This window comes from Vanessa tameamea, chromosome 27, assembly GCF_037043105.1.
Source record: "Vanessa tameamea isolate UH-Manoa-2023 chromosome 27, ilVanTame1 primary haplotype, whole genome shotgun sequence".
Classification (NCBI taxonomy): domain Eukaryota; kingdom Metazoa; phylum Arthropoda; class Insecta; order Lepidoptera; family Nymphalidae; genus Vanessa; species Vanessa tameamea.
Window position 1 is genome coordinate 5956179 of NC_087335.1, and position 21587 is coordinate 5977765.

The window sequence follows — 21587 nt, forward strand, 5'->3', positions numbered from 1 at the left end:
GAACAAAAGCTGAAATTACTCAATAAGTTTTTTTTTAAATGTTCCTTTGGGCCGTCAGAATAGCAAGTGGTCACCACTACCAAAATAAATTGGCACTCTAGGTAATATTAACTTTGGGAACCAAGATCTTATGTCCCTTGTGTCAGAAGTTACACTGTATCACTCGCCCTTGAAATCGGAACATAACAATACTAAGTCATGTTCTGTGGTGGTAGAATTGTGATCAGTCTGTAATACATCAAGTATCCCATTTATTATGATAATACTTCTGGCTTAAGATATTAATATCTCAAATTATATACATACATGTATTTGATCCTAATATATATTTAAGATTTACCTTAAACGAATTTAAATTAATTTTAATGTTTCAACGTTAGGTGTCAAAGGCGTGCATGTCTCTGTGCATGTGGGTGCATGCTATGTATAAATTTTATCACGTTAATAAAGCTGTCGCTCCTAAAAAGGAAGCTCTTGAACGAGCTACTAAAGAACTAGCAGCAGTCGAAGGTACACAATATTCAGCTGTATTGCTTTCGACATATTAAAGTATTGACAATATTTTAAGAATAATATGATATAAAATTTTGACATATATTAAGAAATTGAATTCTTCCAAATACATATAGTTTTATTATTTTGTGTAGAGATAGAAAATTAGTCTTGCTTCTAAAAGAACCCTCAGTTTTTAACTGTTCATAATATTATACTTAAATATTAAATTTTTCACTTTATCATTCGGTAAATTACAAATCACGTCCATCTATAGAAATATAGGTAATTAAATGATGTAGAAAATCGAAGACTTCCCGATATATGTCGAATATTCCAAGAAATTAACATCGTACTAATAATAGAATTTAAAATTAATCAAATATTAATTACAATTAGTGGGTCTCCCGCGAATCTTTTTCAAAAGAATTTTTATGAAGTTCGAAACCTATGACAGGTTTTGTTTTTATTTTATTTCATTGTAAACTGCAATTCACTCATCTACATTTGGCACTAAAATAATGAAACCTGTTTTAAATGACTTTTTTAATATCAAGTGTACATTAGTTCAGTTAGAATTTTTCTTATACAGAATTATAGTACCGTAGTACCGCTCTTTAACCGGACATTAAATTATTCCGCTCTCTAAAATTAATTATTTGTTAATTCTTAACAATTTAGTAAATTTCAATCAAGAATCCTCTTTAATTTTCTGCACATCTACGGCTGGAACTCTTCAAAATGAGACCATAAACGATTTTTTATGTGCAGCTATCGTCCCATAACCACTGGGACAGAAATCGGCTTACGCTATTAATATATATGATTGTTTTCAAATTTCGAATAAAATTATCTTGTTAATAGCTGTATTGGCGAACGCAAGAGCAAAAATGCAAGCGCTTCTAGAAGGTATCGCGAAATTGAATGCGTATCTGCAAGAGAAGGAAGACGAGAAGCGTAAGATGGAAGAAGATATCAATCAATGTTTGGCAAGGATGGATCGAGCTAACAGGTTTTTGACTAAAAAAAAAGCTTTTGTTCACTCCATACGTGTATATCTAATATAATAAGATTGTACAGCTGATAACGAGTTTACGACAGAAAATCACAATATCCTTTGATTGGACATATTTGAGATTTAAACATAGGAACTCGTGATCAGGAGCAATGTGAGCTAACCACAATGCGTCTATTTTGGCGTTTCTTTTAGTTTTAAAGCAGTTTTGACGATAATTCAATTATGTATTTTATATTCGTGTAATATATTTCTTTTTTAGGTTATTGAACGGTTTGTCAAGTGAGCGAGTTCGCTGGATACGGACGATAAAAGAGCTGGATGCCGGTCAAGTGTATCTCATTGGAGATATCATGTTGAGCGCTTGTGAGATTGTTATTTTCTTATAAACTTACCGCACTAGTTAATGCCCCACAATTGGGTAAGGGCGAGGAGGAGAATTGCGGCCTATTTTATCCGAAAATAGATTTCGTTCAACCAAATTCAAATCCAGGCAAGAACTACTCAATTGACATGTGCTTGGTTTCTGTTTAAAATTAATGTCGTGCCAGTCTGTGAAATAAATTATCTAGGAAACTTCGGATGACAATCCGATACTTGTCTATCAGATGCAATAATATTACACCATGTTATATAATATGATGGGATAGGCTAAAGCTGAGAAAGTAATAATAAAAGCATCAGGATAAGCTCTTAACGCCAAGTTTTCCGACTCCGCAAAGTCAATATTTCCTTCTTGGGACAAGGCATCCGTTTCTACAATAATGAATAATAAAAAACATGTTATTCAATACAAGGTTATATAGATGCGATAAAAAAGCGTGGAGCTAATACTTGTTGATTTCGAAACTCAAATATATACTATGTTATTTACATATTATATACGTAACTACTGAGTTTCTTGCTGGTTCTTCTCGGTAGTACCGGTGGTAGCTTTACTTCATATAGTTTGTAAAATGACGATTCAAAGTGCTTGTGCCCACTTGAATAAAGTATTTTTTTAAACTATTTTTTTTTATTTAAGCTCCATTTCGAACATAGCATAAATTTTATATTTTCCTTTTATATCTGTTGGTCTTTTTATATAAAGGTGCTGTGGGCTACATCACACCTTTTACAGATGAATTTCGTCGAGAGCTACTTTCGCAGTGGATAAAACATATTGTGGTAGGTCAATCACATTAATGGCTTAATATTTTTAAAAGTAACAGCAACTTGTGAATCCCACTGCTGGGTTAAGCCTGTCGAGGAGAAGGTTTTGGAGCTCGTTGCCCCGTAATGCGTCATCGTTACGAGATAATAATGCTGGTTGTTGAGAATTGTGCTAATGGCCGTTTGCTGGTCACGTGACGAACTCGGCTTTTTTGTTATGTTTGATAATTATTATTATAAGTAATGGATCTTAGAAATATATTTACTATTACAAATGGAACGAATTTTAATTCGATATTCGCGTATAATTAATCGAATTTGAAAGAGTAATTTTTCATATTCTTATTTGAAGGAAAATATTGTGGCAATTTTCAATGGAATAGATATTAGATATTAATTATGTAGGCTATAAATTTACCATATATATATATGATTATTGATTGCCTCGTATGACTCTCCCCACCGACTACATTCTGAGCCGAGGTACGATTTCAGAGGAGACACCCTCAGAACGAACGTCACTCTCGAGCTCAAAAAGGCTCAACTTTAAAGCTGCGTCTAGTACTCGCCCCAACGTTCTGTAAAGGCCAGTAGGGCCAACAGCACTACTACATACACGATACAAAAAAAAATACCTCGTATGGCCATTAAAAAATATTTGGCTTTTATCGAAAAATTCTCAATACCAGCCGAGAGCCTAAATTGGCGAGAGTTAAATCCTTTCTCGCCTCGGAAAGCACTTAATGTCGATAGTTTGCAAAACTCTTTTTGAACGTGTTCGATTTACCATCCCATTTGATTGTGAGAGTTAGTGATCGATAGCGTTTGTGTTTGTGAACACCAAGTGTGCACTATAATACGTCCCGACTACCGCTAAAGATTGGCCGAGACCAAAATCGTTCAGCGTTCACCATCATCATCCTATATGATTATTTTTTAGGATGTGAAAGTACCTCATACGGAAGGAGCGACGCCCCTATCCATTCTTGGAGATGCTGTTATTATACGGTACGTACACTTATTAAACTTGACTACTTGCCTTTCGATTTTGAGAAAATGTAAATTGACGGCTAGTTTTAAGCCGTAGAAGGAAAACATTGTATATTTATAACTTCAACTAACTCAGTTTAAGTTTAAACTTGATAATAATATTCGGATTATCCTTAACTAGTACGCGAGTTTGTTAAAGTTAATATTTCCAACAGATAAAGCCGAAGATTAAGATGCGTAAGTTTTGTTTAAAGCTGTTTTTAAACTTGCTATAATAAAAACATTCTAAGAATATGCTGAATAAAACAAACAAAACGAGCAGAGCGAATACAGCACTTCTATAAGAAGTTAAATTAATTAATAATTACTTGGTGGTAGGGCTTTGTGCAAGATCTTCTGAGTGGGTACTACCCACTCATCAGATATTCCACCTAGCAGCAATACTTAGGATTGTTGTGTTCCGGGTTGAAAGATGAGTAAGCCAGTGTAACTAAAGGCACAAGGGACATAAGATCTAAGAACCCCTAGAAGTCGGTAGAGCATTGGCGATGGAAGGAATTGTTAGAATATCTTACGACTCCCATATCTATGGGCAGTGACGACCACTTTATTATTTGGCCTATTTGCCAGTCCACCTGATTATGATGTATATCTTATTGTATTTCGACTCATTTATTCAACAGAAATTGGCAAATGTATGGTTTACCCCGTGATCCACTTTCCGTGGAGTCCGCAGTGCTGATGTCCAACTCCAGAAGATGGCCTCTCATCATCGATCCTCAGACTCAAGCCAATAAGTGGATCCGTGCTATGGTAAAGTGGCATATTTGTATTGTTACCGCTGTTGATTTTCTTTTTACTGAAATGAGTAAATTGTTAAAGCATGCGTTACACATTGTTCATATTTAAATATAAATGCATTCTAAAAGCCATAATTGAAAAACAATATTCAAAATGTTGATTTTCCTAGTAAAAAGACACGTTAAATATATTTTATACTTCGGCAAAATAAACACGCTTTCTTGCCCTAAAATTAAATTAAATTTCAAACAATTTTTATTCCCGCAAAATCGCTGTCAGACGTTTTGATGACGTAATATTGGTAAAAACAACGATTCAACATTAACAGCTATAAATATTTGGTTTTTTGTGGGAAAATAATGAATTATATATAATTTAAGTAATTTTTATCAAATTTCATAATTTACTCGTATTTTACACTAACGAAAACACCCTATTACTGACTTACTTATTCGAACCCAAATCTAAGAAAAGTAATCAAGATGTCGTTCTACTTTTCGTTAAACTTTTCAGGGTAAAATCGAAGGGATTGTAGTATGTAAACCAAACGACAGAGATTTACTCAGAAATTTTGAGTCTGCGCTGAGGTTTGGCAAGCCAATACTTTTAGAGAACGTCGGTCAAGAACTGGATCCGGCACTGGATCCTGTGTTAAAGGTATTAATTAAACCTTTTAAGATTTCAACTTGATTTCACTTTGTAAATTAATTGTAATGTAGTTGTTTTTATTGTAGATTTAAAATAAACGTGTGTCTCCAATTTGTATTATCCAGCAATTCGAATGTTTGGAAGGATAAACTTCCAAGCAAGCTCGCAGTCACATTTATAGTATTACTAAAATATATTTTGAAATGATTCCGTTTTTCTAGACTAATATTACAAATAGGAAAGGAAAGCTGTCTGTCTATCTAATAATCTTTTACGGCTAAACTAATAACCGAATTAGATAATATTTGATAGTGAAAATGTTTTTTTTATACCAAAAAATATTACCAAAAGACAAGACGCGGCGGAAAAACGATTATTATATATAAAATAAGATGAAATTAATGTTTTTCAAGTCCAGTCCTTAATTTAAAGTGGACGAAACTGCGAAGCGCTATCAATTTTATAATAATAATATTTATTCGTTTATATTTTATTTTTATTACAACAAAAATTCAAGAGTTTTAATTATTGTTTGTTTTCAAAATATTACTAAGCTATAATATATTTACTTCTTCCAGCGACAATATTTCCGTCAAGCGGGTCAACTGGTTCTTAAATTGGGAGACTCGTTGATTCCGTATACCGCTGGTTTTCGTCTCTACATAACCACAAAACTGCCGAACCCTAAGTATACTCCTGAGGTGTCCGTCAAAGTACAGATTGTCAACTTTGCACTGGTACCAAGGTAAGTAGATATTTTTTTTTTTTTATGTCATAGGTGGCAAACGGGCAGGAGGCTCACCTGATGGAAAGTGACTACCACCGCCCATGGACATCTGCAACACCGGGGGGCTTGCAGGTGCGTTGCCGGCCTTTAAGGAAAGAGTACGCTCTTTTTCTTGAAGGTTCCCAAGTCGTATCGGTTCGGAAAAAACCGCCGGCGAAAGCTGGTTCCACAGAGTGGTTGTGCGAGGCAGAAAATGTCTTAAAGATCGCATATTGCGAGAACACAACTGACGATATTAAAAATGAATATTTGTGTTCATATATTAATCTTTCTATCGTTATTCGTAACCCTTGATCAGCAAGTCAGTAGCCAACGGTAGCTTTTGAATTACGTCATCTAAACGAAATTACTGTCCATAAGCAAAACGAATCATAGTCACTTAAATTACATGAAACGAAGTAAATTTTTAAGAGAACAAGTTTTTAAAAACTTGGATCTATATAGGCATTTGATTTAAAGTCACGTGTAATTATTGGGACTTTTATCTAATTCAACATTTGTCCTTGCTAGTGGTTTGGCAGAACAACTCCTATCAATCGTAGTAGCCCAAGAACGTCCAGACTTAGAAGAACTACGAGGACAGCTTATTGTATCGAGAGCACAATTATCAACCCAACTAGCTGAAATGCAATCTGATATTCTATACGGTCTGTCTAACAGCGAAGGTTCCCCAGTAGATGATCTGCCTCTAATTCTCACTCTGGAAGCTATTAAAATAAAGAGTGCTGAAATATTGGTAAGTAGTCTAATTTTCTTCTTTATATAACAAATAATTAGTTAAGTTCTAGATACATTACATTACATACATTAGCAGCCTGTAAATTTCCCACTGCTGAGCCAAGGCCTCCTCTCCTTTTGAGGAACATATTCCACCACGCTGCTCCAATTCGGGTTGGTGGAATAAACATGTGGCAGAATTTCGTTGAAATTAGACACATGCAGGTTTCCTCACGATGTTTTCCTTTACCTCCGAGCACGAGATGAATTATAAACACAAATTAATCACATGAAAATTCAGTGGTGCCTGCCTGGGTTTGAACCCGAAATCATCGGTTAAGATGCATGCGTTCTAACCACTGGGCCATCTCGGCTTCTAACCAGTGGGCCATCTCGGGTCAAGTTCTAGATAATCCACTCAAAAGTGAATTTGTTATTAATACTAAGGTTATTGAATATATTGCTAACATCTTAGCTGGTTAAATTTTTTGACCGCGTTAATGATTATAGACATCGGTGATCACTTAACTCAGGTTGTACATTTGCCAGGCAACATACATAAATAACCTACAAAAAAGCATATTTTTTAATATATATAATGGTGTAATCATAAAGATGATGTCCTCATGATTAATTGAGCTGAAAGCGGGTTATCTGTGGAAAGGCAGCGACCGGTGAGACTTCAGGCGCTGGACTTTTTCTTTAAGTGATTTTTGAGACACGAGAAAGAAAACATTGCCAATTTTTATATTTCTGGCAATTTTTACGATTTTCTCGACAACAAATATCAAGAACTTTTAATTGGCCCACCCCGAAACTCATTACCTGCACCCTTATAAGGGTGGCTTATAAGTCAACAACCTTGAGATGTAAAATGTAGAAAAAGAAAATTAAGAGAATACGTTCATTTCTCAACGTGGATCCGTATTCATTCAAAGACCAGTTTAAAGTGTAACACACAAATATATATGGCCAAAAGCATTTATTTAGGTTAGACAAAAATATCGCTCTAATCAAACTGATCAATTTTTTTAATTTTCCGCAGACGTTCCAATTGCGAATAATTTTATAGAATATAAAGACGTTACTTAAATTATGGTATGGATCATATTATGAATTATATTTAAACAAATCTTTTCCATTACAGATTAAAGTAGAAGATATAGAACGGACATCTGCTGAAATAGACGAAGCCCGACAAGGTTACGTGCCTGTAGCCAATCGTGGTCAAATTTTATTCTTCTGTTTATCTGGCATGGCCAACGTTGATCCAATGTACCAATACTCCTTGGAATGGTTTGTCAAACTGTTCATACGAAGCATGGCTGAAACGGAGCCGAATGGTGATTTTCTTTTTCGATATATTTATTAAAAGAAAATACATTAATAAATCTAGCTTATATTTGATAAAATTTTAAGTGATGTTCGTTAAAGATATCATTCATGGTACATACATTTATTTTATTTTTATAATTAGACTCATCACATAGGCCCATATAAATAGGAGTATGATACGAAATTTTATTTTCTAAAGTTGTGAATATTTCTATGATAATACGATATTTTTATATTCAAGTCCACTGTTAAACTTACTTGAATTTGAATTATTTCAACATTATCGTTATCTTTTCTGTCCTTATATTAGAATCGATACTAAGCAAGTAAATAAATTTTACGGCGTATAATTTTGTTCGAGCCGAGATGGCCCAGTGGTTAGAACGCGTGCATCTTAACCGATGATTTCGGGTTCAAACCCAGGCAGGCACCACTGAATTTACATGTGCTTAATTTGTTTATAATTCATCTCGTGCTCGGCGGTGAAGGAAAACATCGTGAGGAAACCTGCATGTGTCTAATTTCAACGAAATTCTGCCACATGTGTATTCCACCAACCCGCATTGGAGCAGCTTGGTGGAATATGCTCCAAACCTTCTCCTCAACGGGAGAGGAGGCCTTAGCCCAGCAGTGGGAAATTTACAGGCTGATTATGTTATGTATTTATGTTATAATTTTGTTAACGTAAATAATGTTTTTTTTTTTTAATTTCGAATACTTTATTCTTTTTTTCAGACGATATAATCGAACGTGTTGATATAATTATTGAGCACTTCACGTTTCTCCTATATCAGAATGTGTGCAGGAGTCTTTTCGAAAGACATAAACTTCTCTTTGCGTTCCTTCTTTGCGCTCGAATTTTACTCGACAAAGGAACCATTCGACACCAAGAGTTTAACTTCCTTTTGAACGGTGCTAAGATTGAAGAGGTAGATAGCGTTTCTGAAATATTTGAGAAACTTTGTGATATTTGATAGTGACATTATTTCTTTCTAGATATTATTTATTCTAGTCTCAAAAGTAGTAAGGTGGTTTGAAGGGTAAATGAAAATATATATAGGCAGAGTTGATTTCGGTGGTCAATTTGCCAGACTACCTAATTTTAATTTAATAAAATTGTATGTTTAATATTAATTAAGATAGATAAAATGATTCTGGTTTTTTCATGGATTTAACTCGTGTTTAATCATCATCTCGTGCTTGATTGTGAAACAGCGTTAGGAAACCTACACGTGTTGGACGAAAATCTGCAAAATTTGAGCCGCTTGGTAAAGTAAACTCAGTCTTCTAAAAAAAGGCGAGATCTTAGTTTACAGACTATTACATTTATGAAATTTTATTTAATAATCGGGAGAATTTGTTTTTTTTTTTACATTTTGGTGAGACGTAATACCTATAAGTTATTAACATCCTTAATTAACCTTTGTCAATAATAATCTTCACATAATCTATTTTATAACTATTCAAATAAAATAGTTCGTAACTAAGTGGCTTTATTTAAAGGAATTTGAAAATCCAGAACCAAAGTGGATATCCCCAAAAATGTGGCTAGATATGATGCAGCTTGCCTCTCTGCCCACCATGCATCAGTTTGTCATTGACTTCCCGCAACAGACGAAGTTCTTCAAATCCTATTACGACGCTTGGAACCCACATAAGTAAGTTTAAAGTTGTTAACAATTTTTCAGATTAATTTATTGCTTTAAGGAATTAATTTCATGACGATTTTATATATTACTCTTTTTTATAACATAGGTTTGGGATAATTGTTTGATATTGATACCGTACGTACAGGCCTTAGTAGTTTTAAAATTAAAAGGAAACAATTGATAACTCTTTTTTTTTAATTGGGTCACGAATATTTTTCGATTGCAAAATCTATATATACGAACTGATTCCAGTAAAACCTAAGATTTACCGATTTTGAATGGTAAATGTCCATAAAACTTTGGGATTCGAACTTTTACCATCATTCACTTGGTAAATCTAGGTACATGTTAGGTTAGGTTAGTTTGGAATGGTAAAAGTCCGAAAAAGTCGTCCCTTTATAATGAATACTTACATTTACCAACTCAGGTCGGTAGTTCGAGGTTTTACAGTAACATATACACCTAATAAAAAATAGACAAAGTAAACATTAGTTAATCGAAACAAATTATATAAAAAGCAATGACTGCAATTGTGTTCAAAATAGGTTTACCATTCAGATTCCAAGTTGGACCTCAAAACCCAACTCTGATTTTAAATAGCACTCTTTGTGGCTGTGATGTGACTTGTGTTATTTATAAATATTAATTACAATTAGCTGTTTTCGGTAAAGACGTTTTCATTGGTTTAGCTGTGGTTCCGTCGTTGAACAATAACACATTCCACGATTATTTTAACATTTTTTATTAAGTACTTAATACACTATAGATATTTATGTCGCCAACATTTGCTATTAATTTGAAGGCTATCAATTTTGCTTCGTAGCTGCATTACCTATATTTTAGATTTAAGGGCAGTTTTTAAATTAATGTATAGTTAGCATATTATTTGTATTTGAAAAACTAATTTATTTATATTTTCAATTTTTTAGATTACCATATCCGAAACCACTAGATTCACAATTGGACGCTTTTCAAAAATTGCTTGTGTTAAAATGTCTGCGACCGGATAAACTTGTACCTGGACTTCAAGTGAGAAGGAATTTTCGATGAAATTAGACCACTTACGTCCAGTTTCTATATTTAACGAATCGTTACAGTTCATCAGTAGTCGAACGATTTTCAGTTACGAAGAAAAAGCCTTTAAAACCTGTTATATACCACATACATCTTACTTCGAAATTTAGATAATGATTATTAAGTACACTTTTGAAAAACGCCTCGTAAAATAAAGTAACCGAACGTAAAGTGGTAACTATGTTATATTTATTGTAGTTGGTTTGTGATCCTTAACTTGGTAGCATAATATTTTTTAAATCATTTACTTTCCCAAGGTTTTAGGACAAAATTACTCGTCTTCACAGGCTTTTTCATTTCTTTGAATGCATTATACTATTATAGTATTTATTTGTAATTGATTGTTTAAATTTGAATCATTTCATTCTTTGAATAGTTTAATTATTTTATACAATAGCATATAACCTTTCAACACAAAGTTTTTGATTACGTAATCAAACACCTAGAAATATGTTGTGTTAATAGTAAAAAGGTATGTCTATCTAAACTTATCTAATGGAGTGTGAATATGTAATGAGGAGAATGCGATGCCATCCCGGCAGCCATCCTCCTGAGAATTGCCTGAAACAAGACACGCGAGGCTCTCACATCCACAGCCCTCACCTTAAATTTTAAGCTAGGGACTAGACAAACCATAATAATATATTTGTATACATTATAATCCAAATTTGTAGATCTATTGCGATGAAACAACTTACTTATTTTTTAAACTGTATTTAAACAGGATTACGTAGTGACAGGCCTAGGTGCAAGGTTCGTGGAACCGCAGCCGGCTGATCTCGCCGCCTTGTTTGCTGAATCTGATCCTCTAGCGCCTATTATATTCGTGCTATCAACAGGAACCGATCCTGCTGCTGGTAAGATTGTATTAGTATCACAAAGTTAATTATTTCTTAATTACGTTTTACCTGTATAAAAATTTTCCCATCTGGGTACCACCGACACATCAGAAGTTCAACCGTAAAACAGCAATACTTAGTATTATTGTTTATTAGTGTATTTATGTATAAGTGTTCCCGCTTGAAGGTTGAGTGAGCCATTATAACTCCAGCACAAAGGATATAATATCTCAGCGCCCAAGTTTGGTGGGACATTGGCGGTGTAAGAAGTGTTTAATATTTCTTACAGAACTAATGTCTGTGAGCGTTAGTCACTTATCATCAGGTGGCTTATTTGCTAAATAAAAAACCACAAAAGTTAAGGTTTGTCAAAATAAATATTCCGTTTTTATTTCATTTCTATCAGCTTTCACTGATCACACTTTGAGATATAATTTGACTTTGTTGCGATAAATTTTAGATCTTTTAAAATTCGCTGATAAAATGAAGATGGGAAAACGTTTCGAAAGTATCTCCTTGGGTCAAGGTCAAGGGCCGCTGGCCGAAGCAATGATGAAGGTCGGCTGTGATTTTGGTAACTGGGTATTTTTCCAGGTATGTAAAGTTCAGGAAAAGTTTTGATTGCTTATACTTTTTAATTAAATATAAACCAATTATCCTTTTTTGAATATAATTTAACGAGATAAATGAAACAAGGTTAGGATATTGAGGTAAAAATATAATATAAACAATTGAAATAATTTCTCGTGTAATAATTTTACTCATCAGATATTCTACTGCCAAACAGCAGTACTGGGCATTGTTGTGTTCCGGTTTGAAGGGTGATTGAGTCAGTGTAACTACAGGCACAAGACATAACATCTTAGTTCGTAATGTTTGTGGCGTATTGGTGATGTAAGTAATGGTTAATATTTCTTACAGCGTTGTCTATGGGAGGTGGTGACTAATTTGCCCGTCCGCCTAACTATATAAAAAAAAAAAAAATCTAATTGACTTCGTAAATAGTGCACTCTAATTGTGATGCTATTATTTTATTTATGTAACAATACAATGTATTGTTTATTTCCATGATATCTTAAATATAAAAACAAAAGCTGTCGTGGAACACCTGGTTGGAACGAAGTTGTTTTCGCTGTCTGCTATGTATTAATAATAATATATACAATGATATAAAATAAAAACGTTTGAGAGTAATTAAATAACGGGATATAAAATTATGAGTAATAATCCTGGTCCTATAACGTGACGATTTTTGACATTTTATTCTTGTGTAAGATGCGTAAAAAACTTCGTTACAAAAATAAATGTTTGTTGCTGTTTTATCACCGATTTTCATATATTTTGTTGTAAGAACTGCCATCTGTCGCCATCATGGATGCCGGTACTAGAACTGAACGTTGAGCAGATTGTACCGGAACAAGTTCATAAGGATTTCCGACTATGGCTCACGTCCACACCTTCGCCGTTCTTTCCAGTGGCATTGTTGCAGAATGGTAATATACGTATATAGATTTACGTATTCCAAACGATTTGCTAATAACACATCTTTATTGTGCCCTATTAACAGTTCTGGATTCATATATATTTATTTATAAGACAACACCATTCCACTTAACTGCTCATATCCGCTATAATTTTACTTCTAAAATTCCGGTAACAGATTCATCGACGTTCGAAACGAAAATCCATATTGAATATCATAGATCTTTTGACTTAGTTTATTTAACTTTTGTCCTCTTAGACCGACGATATACCAACACCGACAATATACATACGCATTATGAAACTAGTATTAAAGTTTTAACCTTTACTGAATATTTGAACATTGGAAAAGCTTTCGTGTTTTGTATCCAAAGTTTTAGTAAACTCACGTAACATGATGCCAGTCAAAACATTTAATTAACGTAACACACACATACAACCGTGATACTCATTTATCTATAGCTGAAATATTCAAAGTAATATTAGCATTCCAAACTTTTGCTGTCATATATTTGAAAAATTAAAACCTGCTCACATTACACAAAAACTGGTGATATTTTTACGAGATTTATTCAGCGTTTACATTAGTACTACACTTCACTAAAACATTTATTCTAAAAGCCTTACCTTTCAACTAATTTTGTGTCAAAAATTCCACAACATATAATACTACCTGCGAATATTAACACACATCACAATGATCTTTATTTTATTCAGTAACTTGCTTAAATTATGTTATCATAAACAGGAACAGCCTGTAAATTTCCTTCTGCTGGGCTAAGGCTTCCTCTCCCTTTGAGGAGAAAGTTTTGAGTATTCCACCACGCTGCTCAAATGCGAAATTAGACACATGCAGGTTTCCTCACGATGTTTTCCTTAACCGCCGAGCACGAGGTGAATTATAAACACAAATTAAGCACATGAAAAATCAGCGGCGCTTGCCTGTGTTTGAACCCGTAATCATCGGTTAAGATGCACGCGTTCTAACCACTGGGCCATCTCAGCTGAGCTCAACGATCACAACTAGAAAAATATTATAGATATATTTTTGCTTGACGTTAAATTTTATCAACGTCCAAGAAATTTTAGATCTAGACAATGTTATTGAGTGATTTATTCTTGTCATACATTTTTAGGCTACAAAATGACAGTCGAGCCTCCGAGAGGGATTAAAGCGAACTTATTGAAGGCTTATATGAATCAAGTTCCCGATTTTACAGACTATATTAATTCAAGTGATAGTAAAGTACCCAATTTTAAGGTTCGTATTAGATGATATACACGAATATTTTTAGGATGGTATTATTTTGAAGTTCATTTTATACTAGTTTGTTTGTAGGAAGTTAATTGGTGCAAGCCCGTATGGGTTTGTGCTATCCACTCATTAAATATTCTACCGTCAATGATATGATTAGTGGTTAAAATTTCTCACGGCATCAATTTCTATGGACAGTGGTGACCACTTATCAGGTGGCCCATCTGGTCGTCCACCAATCCCGTGCTATATACCTACATGATAGAATGAAAACATTTCATTTAGTTTCAAAAAAATATAATTTGACATTTTTTATAAATTCAACTTTAATACGTCGCATAGAAAAGCACTTTTGAATCGTCACGTTACAGTGTCGAATTATATTTAAAGCCACCATCGGTTCGACCTAGAAGAACCGGCGAGAAATACAGTAAATACTCTTTTCCACCATTTTATGTGCGGAGTATGACAGGAAACAATTATTTTTTTACTTTAATATAATCTTGTATTGAGTAATATGCATTACCTCTCAATGTTTTTTGATATGTGCTTTAAAATTTTTAATAGGTCAAAATTAAAAATAGCTGTGGAGTCTTATCATGGAAACGAATACTGTGATCGAGGAAGGCATGTATTAACTTTACGAAATTGGAAACTAGGTGTTATTAGTTTACCTTTTTTCCTCGTGTCCCTACAACGATTGTCAACGTTTCCTTAATAAAGATGTATATTATTGTAATTACATATTACTTCTTGATGATGATAATTTTGGTCATGGCGGCTTATTTTGTCTCAAAGGAGCCATATTAGAGTACACAAGAGTGCGCCTAAACACAGGTGCACTCTCTATTCGCTCACTATTATAATCCGATGGGACGGCAAAACTTCAAAATTCCAGACTTCGAGCTGTTTTTTGACAGAAAACCCCAAGACCTTTTAGTCGGACCGATCTGGGGTTTGAACTAAGAACCTCGGGATCTGTGGCCTTATATCTAGCCACTAGACTAACGAGGCAGTCTATCCCTCACATACTCAACATTCTCTCTTCATGTTTTAGTGGTTACTCTTCTCGTTGTGTCTCTTCCATGGTGTTGTTATCGAGCGTCGTAAGTTTGGACCTCTCGGCTTCAACATCCCTTATGAGTTCACTGATGGAGATCTCCGCATCTGCATCTCACAGCTTCACATGTTCTTAACCGAATATACTGAAGTACCTTTAAGGGTAAGTTTATACTAATTGAATCGAACGACGCTTGATTCATGTTTTTGTTTTATCAATAGGCGAACCGGCAAATGGGCCTTCTGTTGGTAAATGGACACCATTGCGAATAAACAATGGGCCCTTCAAGGAATATTAATCATTGCTCCACCAATCTTGTAAACTAAGATGTCATATCCCTAGTGCCTGTAGTTACGCTGGCTCACTCACCCAAACTGAAACATAACTATACTCAGTATTGCAGTTGCTTTGTAAATACCCCGATGGATTTGCTCCCCGCCATTTCTTTAAACAAATCTCTCAAGATTATTATGTTGTTGTTGCTTATTGAAAATAAATTGAAACGATTTTATTTTGCGGACGAGCATATGAGCTACCTGATTGTAAGTGGTCATCATCGCCCATAGTCAATGCCGCTGTAAGAAATATCATCCATTCCTTGCATCGCAAACCAACCTTGGGAACTAAGATCTGATAAGTGGGTGGTACCTACCTACCTGGCTTGCACAAAACCCTACCACCAAGTAAAGTTAGTTAATTTTAATGAGTGTTTATATCCCGTTCAATATAATTTGACTATAATACAAAATCTAAGTTGTTAAAGTATTTAGTTTAAACCTGATCTATCTATTTCAATCATCAATGATTTGGCATACGAACGAATACAATACTTTTTTGTCTAAACGACTGGCGTCTCAATTTATATGTGAATCTGTAAATTAGTAAATTTATTATAATAATACCTTGTTATAATTATAATGTTCAATTATGTAATTATGAATTTATTTTGTAATTAGTTAAATTCTTTAATTAACTCTTTCCATATGTTATTTTTAATTGTTTTTCCACATATTTTTGCGCCCGTACCTTTTTGAGTTGTCTCGATATGTTTTGATATTTTACGGCTCCGTTTAATTTCTTATTAATAATTTTATTAATATAAAATATTTCTATCTCCATGTCAGATGTTAACGTACACAGCCGGACATATTAATTACGGAGGACGAGTAACAGATGATTGGGATAGGAGGTGCCTCTTGTGTCTCCTGTCTGATTATTACACAACTGCCGTCTTAAATGATCGCTGTATTTTTGATGAGAGTGGCGCTTATAAACAGGTCTCATAAATTATTTTTTATAATTAGTGATTAATATGGTCGGAAAATATGAATTTGCAGTTCTCTGTGTAAAAAGTATATTTTTTTTTATGGCATTGGTTGGCGGACGAGCATATGGGCCACCTGATGGTAAGTGGTCACCACCGCCCATAGACAAAGGCGCTGTAAGAAATATTAACCATTCCTTACATCACCTATGCGCCACCAACCTTGGGAACTAAGATGTTATATCCCTTGTGCCTGTGATTACACTGGCTCACTCACCCTTCTAACCGGAACACAACAATACAGAGTACTGTTATTTGGCGGTAGAATATCTGATGAGCGGGTGGTACCTACCCAGACGGGCTTGCACAAAGCCCTACCACCAAGTAAAACGACAAAAATAAAATGAGGTTCGGTAAATATTGGTTGGGAAAGAAATCTTCGGAAATATAGAATATAGATATAATATTATATTTAATAATGTCATGACTGTCTCCTTGGTCTAGAAACAAGCTAATACAGATATCAAATAGATCTCACGGTCCTGTTTTTTGTTTATTAGTTTAAATTTTTTATTTTATGCGTGTCTATTTTTACTCGAGCGTCTCTAGTTCTTTCTTCTATTTAATTTATTATTTCTTTATTCGTTCCTTATTTGAATATACACATATTTTTAGCAAGCCTCTTGGTTTACAATTGATGATTATACGCGATACATCCGCACTCTTCCGCTAAACGACGACCCTTCCTTGTTCGGTCTTCACAGCAACGCCAATATCAGCTACGCGATGTCTGAAACTACAACTTGTATCAGTGAGTCTAGCCTTAGCTTTAATTTTATTAAAACTGTCTTTAATAACTCTTGGTATCAACTATGTGATTGTATTTGTTGTTTCCAATAGTTTATTGTAATTAATAAATTTAAAAAGTCTTCAATTTAATCAATACGATGTCAATGAAACTGTATATTTAAATCAATATAACACTTAAATATTCAAGTAGAAGTATTTGTAAGATGCTTCTAGGCTATTATCATAGTAAAGAAGCAGCATTTAAAAATTCCTTTCATCAATTAAAGCTATCTTCATGGTGCTCCAATGAGGATGGTTACATAAATAAGTGGCAGTTTTTTTATGGAAATTAGACACATGTATCATGCAGGTTTTGCCAAGATGTTTTCTTTCATCGCCGAGCACGAGACGAAGGATAAACATAAATTAACGCCCACAATAATAGGTTAAGATGCATGCGTTCTAACCAAATTCAATTATCTTTATTCAATATAGAAGTTAAATACTTTCTTTTTGATTCTCAAAATTCTACAACTGATTCGGAAAGAACACCTCAGAACTGAACCTAAGAAAGAAACTAAGCGGGATTTTTTTTTTGTTGTCAGATATTCTTGTTCACAATCATAAGTTATTTATTTTTTAAACGGACTGAAGGTGATCTTTTGATTCACAATCTTGTCGGCTCAATCTCGATATCAATCGACTGTTGTCATGTAATCAATTTATTTAATCTAAAGCTATGATAAATTCGGCTAGATACTTTGAGCAATTTACAACCGAAAGAAGTAAGCGGAGGAGGTGGTCTTACAGCTGAAGAAATGACGGAACGAGCTGCTAAAGAGATACTTAATGTATTGCCACCGATGCTGGATCAGAAATTCATCGCGACTACGTAAGATTTGATTTTGATTCATTACTGTTTTGATAATAGACAATTTGATAAAATTTAAAAATAGCTACTCAGACTGTGATAAGTACATTAAATATAAACATAATTACTCAAATCATGTATTTATTTATTTATTTATTTTATTTGCAGTTTCATGCTCACACATACAATTAAACTTTAGTTTACATGAAATAAACCCTGCTAGGGCGTAGCAAATGTTAGAGAGACGGACGTTTTATCACAATTTTATCTGTCAGATATTCCTCGAGTGTGTAATAGCATTTTTTTTTAAGAATTTCTTTTAACTTATTTGGGTAGCTTGGTTCATTTATATTTTGCTTAAATACGTCCGGCAATTTATTAAAAATTTAAGAAGAAGAAGAAGAAGATTATTAGGTATTTAAGGATAAGTTCTTTTTTGTCTGAGACGATCAAATATAATAGAATAATTTGGAACGAAACAAAACAAAAAACTGTTCTACTTGGTGGTAAAATTTTATGCGGCCATCAGTAATAGTATTGTTGTTGCATTTTGAGAGGTGAGTCAGTGTAAGTACGGGCACAATAGACATAACATCTTAGCTCCCAAAGTAGATGGTGCAGTGGTGATTTATGGTTTTGTTAATATTTCTTTCATTACCAATCCATATGGTTAATTTAGCAAAAAAATAAACTTATTATTAAAATGATCTATCAAATTGAATTTTCAGATATCCTGTATCTTACAAGGAATCCTTAAATACGGTGCTAATGCAAGAAGCAATACGATATAATAAACTGTTAACAGTCATTAACAGTTCGTTGAAGTAAGTGATGAAGTTTAAAATCATATAATTCAAATTTAACACTTATGACTTTCTTATTTTTATCTATTAACTGTGACACGTATAAGATATATGCATGTTTTTAATACAGAGACTTACAAAAGGCACTAAAAGGCTTGGTGGTTATGTCTGAGGCGTTGGAGAGTATGGCGGGTAGCTTGGCTCGTAACGGAGTACCAAATATGTGGAGCGCGAGGGCGTATCCATCTCTAAAACCACTTGGTGAGTTTATTGTTTCAAATAACTGTATTCAAAGTCTGCATCTAATTATTTTGAAGATTTCTTCTTCCGTTATTTTTTTTACAGCGGCATGGGTAAAGGACTTATGTCTCCGGGTGCAATTCATGCAGCAATGGGCCGAGGGTGGGATCCCGAAAGTGTTCTGGATATCCGGCTTCTACTTCCCTCAGGCTTTCCTCACGGGTGCTCTGCAAAACTACGCCAGGAAACACGTCATTGCTATCGATACGGTCGCTTATGCTTTTGAGGTATTCTTATATAATAATAATTATCTTTTAATCATTAATATTTTACACTTGGGCAATACATATCCCATAAGAATTATTAGGACTAGTGGATCTCCCGCGAAACTTCGCGGCATTTTGGTACGTATGGACAGGTTTTGTTTTGATTTCATTTCATTGTAAACTACAAGTCACACATTTACATTTGGCGCCAAAATGATGAAACCTTATTTAAATGAAAATTTTAATGTCAAATAGTACACATTAGTAGAGTTAGAATTAAAGTTAGTTGATGACAATTTACTGAAATAGAACTGCTCTCTAACCGCCCAGTTACTTTTTTCTGCTCTCTAAAATTAATTATTACTCCAATTATATCCGTGTACTACAACATGCTACGACTGAAGTTTAAGTAATATTATTTTTAGAGAATTGATTAGCAAGAACTCAATTGGTTTAACCACATAAATCATAACAGAAGACACTGTAATTTATGTGCGTAATTTGTTTTTATATTTATCATATCGTGCTCGACAGTGAAGAAAGACCATCATGTGGTAATCTATGTGGGTTGCCTGAAATTCTGGTATAGCTAATGGATCAGCGTGATTGCATCAGCACCCTGATTCTCCGTAGGAAGAGAAGAGCCTTTGACCAGTGCAGAATTTAGACATGCTTGTACATTTTCGTTCATGGTGCAATTGACTAAGTTCAATTGAATGCACAGTTGATTATGATTCAGTTTTGGTAATTTTATTAATTATAAAATTTATTTTTACAAGACTTTGCAAGGTCCTCCGCAAAAGAAACCGGACGACGGATGCTGCGTAAGCGGTTTGTTTTTGGAGGGTGCTCGATGGAATTCCGCTGATATGGCGCTGGAAGAAAGTCGAGCTAAGGAATTATACACTGGTTGGATAATACTCTATTTTTATTATTTAATAGAAATATCATCGGCATATTCATACGTCGAGTGTCGTGTCAATGTCGTCACAACTTTATATCGACGTGTTCTTAATAGATGACGCTGGTTTGTAAGTATGATGAAGGAAGAGTGAGTTCATCGTGAAGTAACATTTGAGTGTGCTCTGTGGCCTGTGTTCCATTTGATTGTTACCTATGTAACCACTTCTGAAGAATCGATATATATGGGTACCCGTTGAAGGGGACGGACACGAGAAAGATTGCTCGGTTGGACGCTGGACATAAGGCTTTGCCGTAGTGGGATGGAACGGCTAGGGACAATAATATTAACTTAATTACTTGGTGGTAGGGCTTAGGGTATATAACATATACTTATCACATATTCTAGTGCCAATCAGCAATACTTAGCATTGTTGTTTTCGGGTTTCAGTGTGCGTGAGCCAGAGTATGTATATACTGACGCAAGGCACATAACATCTTAGTTCCCAAGATTGGTGGCGCATTGGTGAAATGAGGGATGGTTAATATTTCTAACAGCACCAATGTCTATGGGCGGTGGTGACAACTTTACATCAGGTGGCACATTTGCCGATCCGCCTATAAAAAAAAAAAAATTATTATGGTGCATAGTACTAAGACTCTTATTTTACAGAAATGGCTATAATCTACATGAAGCCGGAACAAAATCACCGTCTTGCGTCTGGTCTGTACGAGTGTCCGACATACAAGACCCTGATCCGAGCTGGTACCCTATCTACTACAGGCCACTCAACTAACTACGTGATGACCATCGAATTGACCACTCACAAGCCTCAAGGTCATTGGATAAAACGAGGCGTTGCACTGTTTTGCGCTTTGGATTATTAATATTGTTAAAATACGATACGTATTTGTCTACGTAAATTTATTCAGAAATAAACTTTGTATGTAAATATTTATGTTTTTCTTATATAGTTAGTTTTTAACAATTGTGCACTTTTTAAACTCCAAATACTTCTCTGCTTATAAAATACAATATTCCTTGTCAGTCCAGTCGGATTTTCTGTCCAAATAGCATTAAGTACAAATATCAGCTTGTTCATTTCCCACTGCTGGGCTATGGCCTCCTCTTCCTATGAGGAGAAGGTTTGCCGCTTA

General features: G+C 34.3%; 1 protein-coding gene across 1 annotated transcript in view; it reads left to right on the forward strand.

The window, feature by feature from the left end:
- The window catches only part of LOC113392089 (dynein axonemal heavy chain 1-like), a 72679-nt gene extending 51355 nt beyond the window's left edge, over nt 1–21324 (forward strand). Inside the window, exons 61-86 of the mRNA XM_064219346.1 lie at nt 381–510; nt 1357–1504; nt 1770–1873; nt 2598–2674; nt 3600–3667; nt 4333–4462; nt 4964–5107; nt 5677–5843; nt 6396–6621; nt 7750–7945; nt 8673–8866; nt 9441–9595; nt 10516–10615; nt 11385–11517; nt 11960–12093; nt 12851–12992; nt 14118–14242; nt 15294–15458; nt 16421–16573; nt 17236–17371; nt 18106–18241; nt 18949–19044; nt 19154–19284; nt 19369–19550; nt 20309–20438; nt 21103–21324. Of these exons, the coding sequence (XP_064075416.1) occupies nt 381–510; nt 1357–1504; nt 1770–1873; nt 2598–2674; nt 3600–3667; nt 4333–4462; nt 4964–5107; nt 5677–5843; nt 6396–6621; nt 7750–7945; nt 8673–8866; nt 9441–9595; nt 10516–10615; nt 11385–11517; nt 11960–12093; nt 12851–12992; nt 14118–14242; nt 15294–15458; nt 16421–16573; nt 17236–17371; nt 18106–18241; nt 18949–19044; nt 19154–19284; nt 19369–19550; nt 20309–20438; nt 21103–21317 (3717 nt within the window). The 3' untranslated portion in view covers nt 21318–21324. The remainder of the gene's footprint in view (nt 1–380; nt 511–1356; nt 1505–1769; nt 1874–2597; nt 2675–3599; nt 3668–4332; nt 4463–4963; nt 5108–5676; nt 5844–6395; nt 6622–7749; nt 7946–8672; nt 8867–9440; nt 9596–10515; nt 10616–11384; nt 11518–11959; nt 12094–12850; nt 12993–14117; nt 14243–15293; nt 15459–16420; nt 16574–17235; nt 17372–18105; nt 18242–18948; nt 19045–19153; nt 19285–19368; nt 19551–20308; nt 20439–21102) is intronic.
- The last annotated feature ends 263 nt before the right edge of the window (nt 21325–21587 follow it).